General features: G+C 36.4%; 1 protein-coding gene across 1 annotated transcript; it reads left to right on the forward strand.

The window, feature by feature from the left end:
- Positions 1–1,789: 1,789 nt before the first annotated feature.
- Positions 1,790–3,178, forward strand: LOC116135618 (3-ketoacyl-CoA synthase 7). Its single transcript, XM_031421329.1, has one exon. It carries the CDS (start codon positions 1,790–1,792, stop codon positions 3,176–3,178), a length of 1,389 nt encoding a protein of 462 aa, XP_031277189.1.

Here is a 3,178-nt window from a genome sequence, read left to right on the forward strand (position 1 = left end):
TATATAGTGAAGTTGATTGATGATATCTCCTTCCTTTGAAACACAGGCAATACCACTTATAAAAGATGGAAATCTGGACCAAGTGAAGGATCCCAGATTGATGGATGGTAATAGTGATAAAAAGATGATTCAATATATGGGAAAGGCTGCCTTGCTCTGCCTCAAATTTGATGATTCACCTCATCCCCGACCTTCAATAAGTAAGGTAAGATGAATTTAAAGAGAGTAATTTTTTTATATATACATGTACAATGGCGGAACCAGGAAATTACATATAATGGCTACAGTGTAACGCTCAATGAATGAGAAGACCAAAATATAAAAAACTGTTTATGAAATTGCACTTAGAGGGGGTCAAAGGGTAAAGTTTAATGAATAGGCGTGTCCAAGTAATATTATGAAATTTAAGGGATAAAATTATATTTCTACATGAAATTTTAAAATTTTTATTTGGATTTGGAGGGTAGTTCTGCCATTGTACACGAAAATTCTTAGGTGCGGATTGTTCATACTTTTCACAAGGTAAACAGTCATTAGTAAAAAATTCTAACTAATTTATTTATTTATTATGGTAAATAAGGTATGATATTTTAAAAATATGTGACGTTCCCACATAGTTTTCATGGTAGACATTTGTATTTATTTCTTAATTCTTACAAACCAATAGGAGTTTATTTTTTATTACCTGAGAAGTAAATTCTTCAAAGAGCAAACTTTTGTAAATTTCTATCAACTACAAGTTCGCCTTGAAAAAAAAGTTATATATATATAATATCTATATTATAATATATATATATATATATATATAGAGAGAGAGAGAGAGAGAGAGAGAGAGAGAGAGAGAGACTATAGTCAATCTTAACTATAAACGTCTTAAAATTTTGAAAACGTGTGTTGATCAAAGATAAGAGATCAGTTGCTAGCTTAAAAATTATGACACAATGCTTACTATGATTTGTGCAGGTTTAGCAGTGGCTCGAGGTGATCAACTTGCCATCAGCAAGTGCTCTCTATAGAAAAGCACTGCTTAAATTCATGGACTGACAAGAAGATAAGAAAAGGAAAGAAAGAAATTAAATTGTTTTTTTCAACATGAATAATCAGTACCACTGAATCGAATGAGTTCCCTTCACTGTCTTGTTATACGGAAAACAATTGCTCGTTAATTTCCTACTTTATTTATGCAAACTATTTCCCAAGACTATCAAAACAATTGCCATTTTTATTCAGAGTTCTAAGTTTACAGAAGTCTCAGCAGTTTGTGTGTGCATGTATCTTTTGTGAGTAAACAAATCAGGTACCAATTCCAGGCAGGATTCAAGCATCTACAACTCAAATCAAATGCACAACACAAAATCATTTTAAAATGACAAAAGAAGTTATTTGTAACAAGAGAATCACTAAATTACCAGGACTCAAGGGCTCGAGCCCTCGGTTTCTTTCTTTCTTTTTTTCAGGAACTTCCCAAATCTAATGACTGTACTAGACCGACACGGTAGTGTTTCCCTTGTAACAAAATTCTCTCATTCACACCACTATTTCAGGAACCAAAACTTCACTTCTGCTTAAAAAATCAGTATGAAAGATAAAAGACTAACACAAATGATATATTAATTTGAGAATTTGTTGCAACAGTTTTGCCCCTCAATCTGCATGAGAGAGAGAAGAAACCAAAGGCAACAGTTTCATCCTAAACTTCTTTTGTTTGTCTATATTTATAAACAAAACGTTGTAACAGAGACCCAGCTCTAAATTTCTCTAAGGAAAGCATAACAACAGAGCGCCAAAGATGATATCCAAGCTTTTGATATTGGTGACAACTGTATTCACATATTTCATCCTTTCAAACTCAACTACCATTGCAGAATCATCCATCCCTTTCACACGTTTCTTTGCTGCATATGCTTTAATATTCACAATACTGTATTATGGTATAAGATCTAATGGTGTTTACCTTGTCGACTTTACCTGTTACACACCGGGAGATCACTTGCGAACACCGATCTCCAATTTCGTTGAACATTTAGAAGTAAGTGACATCTTTAATCGAGAGAGCCTCGATTTTCAAGTGAAAGTTCTTGAAAGAGCCGGCGTTGGTGATGAAACCTGCATGCCTACTGCTTTGCATGAGATACCACCTAATGTGACTTTGAAGTTGTCTCGAGAAGAAACTGAAGAAGTTCTCTTCACAGTTGTGGAAGATCTTCTTTCCAGACATAAAATAAATCCGAAAAGTATCGATATTCTGGTGTCAAATTGTAGCCTTTTCTGTCCTACTCCTTCCATTTCCAGCATGATCATAAACAGGTTTGGACTCCGAAGTAACATAAAGAGCTTCAGCCTAAGTGGGATGGGTTGCAGTGCTGGAATGCTGTCGATAAGCCTGGTAAAAGATCTTCTTAAAGTTCACAAGAACTCATTGGCTTTAGTTCTCAGCATTGAAGCTGTAACTCCCAATGGTTATAGGGGTTGTACTAAGTCCATGCTTATCGCCAACACTATATTCCGCATGGGAGGAGCAGCTATTTTGTTATCAAACAGGCACAAAGACAAGCACATAGCCAAGTACAAGCTCCAGCACCTCATCCGAACCCACATGGGATCCGATGACCAATCGTACTTGTCTGTCATCCAACAACAAGATGAAGATGGGGAAGTAGGAGTATCGTTATCACGATCTCTAGTACCTGTTGCAGGCAAAGCATTAAGGACCAATATATCACAGTTAGGTCCGCTTGTATTACCATACTCCGAGCAGCTTAAATACGGCTGGTCAGTCATTCTCCGGAAAATTTGGTCTGTACCTGGAAAAAAGGAACTTCATGTGCCAAATTTCAGAAAAGCTTTTGAGCACTTCTGCATACATGCTGGCGGAAGGGCTATAATTCAAGCTGTGGAGGATAATTTGAGGCTGCATAAGGAAGATGGAGAAGCTTCAAGGATGACACTTCATAGATTTGGGAACACTTCATCTTCTTCAGTTTGGTATGAGCTTTGCTACCTGGAGGCGAAAGGAAAGATGACGAAGGGAGACCGGGTTTGGCAAATTGCATTCGGAAGTGGCTTTAAGACTAACAGTGCTGTCTGGAAATGTATTTCAGATCTTAATCCAGATGTAAGAAATGCATGGTCAGATAGAATCCATTTATACCCTGTAAACATTCCAAGTATTCTCTGA

Source organism: Pistacia vera, unplaced genomic scaffold (genome assembly GCF_008641045.1).
Source record: "Pistacia vera cultivar Batoury unplaced genomic scaffold, PisVer_v2 Contig301, whole genome shotgun sequence".
Taxonomy (NCBI): Eukaryota; Viridiplantae; Streptophyta; class Magnoliopsida; order Sapindales; family Anacardiaceae; genus Pistacia; species Pistacia vera.

Coding starts and splice junctions, on each gene's coding strand:
- LOC116135618 (XM_031421329.1), top strand. CDS start 1,790: ATGATATCCAAGCTTTTGATATTGGTGACAACTGTATTCACATATTTC.